General features: G+C 47.9%; 1 protein-coding gene across 1 annotated transcript in view; it reads right to left on the minus strand.

Annotated features, from left to right (window-relative positions):
• The window catches only part of LOC119571294 (plastin-3-like), a 9,804-nt gene extending 8,320 nt beyond the window's left edge, over positions 1 to 1,484 (minus strand). Inside the window, exons 1-2 of the mRNA XM_037918674.1 lie at positions 1,435 to 1,484; positions 607 to 860 (exon numbers count right to left, since the gene is read on the minus strand). Coding sequence (XP_037774602.1) covers positions 607 to 843 — 237 coding nt within the window. The 5' untranslated portion in view covers positions 844 to 860; positions 1,435 to 1,484. The remainder of the gene's footprint in view (positions 1 to 606; positions 861 to 1,434) is intronic.
• Positions 1,485 to 1,713: the final 229 nt, after the last annotated feature.

Raw genomic sequence — 1,713 nt, forward strand, 5'->3', positions numbered from 1 at the left:
GGGAGAAAGAGAGAATGGGGGAGAGAAAGAAGAAGAAGATAGGGAAGAGAGAAAGAAAGAAAGAAGAAGAAGATGGGAGGAAGAGAGAGAAAAGAAGAAGAGAAGATGGAGAGGGAAAGAAGCAGAGAGAGAGAAAGGAAAGAGAAGAAGAAGCGAAAAGAAAGAAGAAAAGAGAGAGAAGGGGGTCAAGAAAGAAGAAAAAGAGAAAGAGGAGAGAAGAAGGGGGGTTAAGTCAAATGAAGAAGATGATAAAGGAGGAAGAGGAGGAAAGAAAGAAAGAAAGAACGAAGAAGCAGAAGAAGAAACATAACAAAAGAGAGAGACACAGAAGGAGAACAAGAAAAAAGAAAAAAGAGAGAGACAGAGGTCAAAAGAAGAAAAAATATAACTATATAATATTTTTATCATTTAATTGTATTTTTTATAATACAATAATTGTTTTTTTTTATAATACAATAATTGTTTTTTTATTATATAATATTCGTATTTTTATAATATAATAAATATTTTTTCTTATATAATATTTGTATTTTTTATAATATAATATCTGTATTATACTCCTACCCCTAACCCCTTCCTCCTACCCCCCACCCCCTTCCTCCTTACCTCCTCCTGCCCGCCCGTCCTGACATTATCGTAATTCACCGTCCCGGGGTTAATGGCATCGACCAGATCGATCACGGCCATCGCGTCCCTGAGGCTCCCGTCCTGGAAGCTCCGTAGGGACGACTTCTTCCCCGCCTGCTGCAGCTTCGCGTTGACGTACGTAATGATCTCGGCCTCCACGATGGGCGAGCCCGAGTCGGCGAGTTGCGTGAGGATGGAGAGGGTGTAGGCGCGCATCAGCTGCCAGATGAGGGCTGGGGGGGGGGGGAGAATGATGATGATAATGATGATAATAACGTTAATAATGATGATGATGATAATAATGATGATAATAATGATAATAATGATGATAATGATGATAATAATGATAATAATAATAAAAATGATGATAATAATTATAATGATGATAATAATGATAATAAAAATGGAGTAGGATGGAGAATAATAATAATAATAATAATGATAATAAAAATAATAACAGTGAGGATGGAGAGAGTGTCGGCACGCATCAGCTGCCAGGTGAGGGCTGGGGGGGAACTTCAGGGTCCCTCTCCCTCCTCACTCCTTCTCCCTCCCTCCCCCCTTCTTCCCCCTTCCCTCTCCCTCCTTCCTCCCTCTCCCTCCCTCCTTCCCCTTCCCTCCCTTCCTCCTCCCCCAGACTCACCCAGCGTCAGCATGGGGTTCCCGTCGGTCAGGTCCTGCCCCGCGATGCCCACCAGCTCCCTGCCCCTCCCTCTCCTTCTCCCTCCTTCTCCCATTCTCTCCCTCTGTCCTTCCCTCCTCCCTCACTCCTTCCTCCCTCCCTTCCCTCCCCCCCCCCCAACTCACCCAGCGTCAGCGTGGGGTTGCCGTCGGCCAGGTCCTTCCCCGCGATGCCCACCAGCAAGAAGCTCCCCTTCTCCCCCTCCCTCCATCCCTCTCCCTCCTTCCCTGCCCCTCCTTCTCCTTCTCCCTCCTTCTCTCCCTCCGTCCTTCCCACCTCCTTCCCTCCCTCCTCCTTCCCTCCCTCCTTCCTCCCCCCCCCTAGACTCACCCAGCGTCAGCGGGGGGCCCCTCGGCCGGGCCCCTGCCCCGCGATCCCCACCAAACGAAAAAACCTTAGCGTCC

Source organism: Penaeus monodon, unplaced genomic scaffold (genome assembly GCF_015228065.2).
Source record: "Penaeus monodon isolate SGIC_2016 unplaced genomic scaffold, NSTDA_Pmon_1 PmonScaffold_58, whole genome shotgun sequence".
Taxonomy (NCBI): domain Eukaryota; kingdom Metazoa; phylum Arthropoda; class Malacostraca; order Decapoda; family Penaeidae; genus Penaeus; species Penaeus monodon.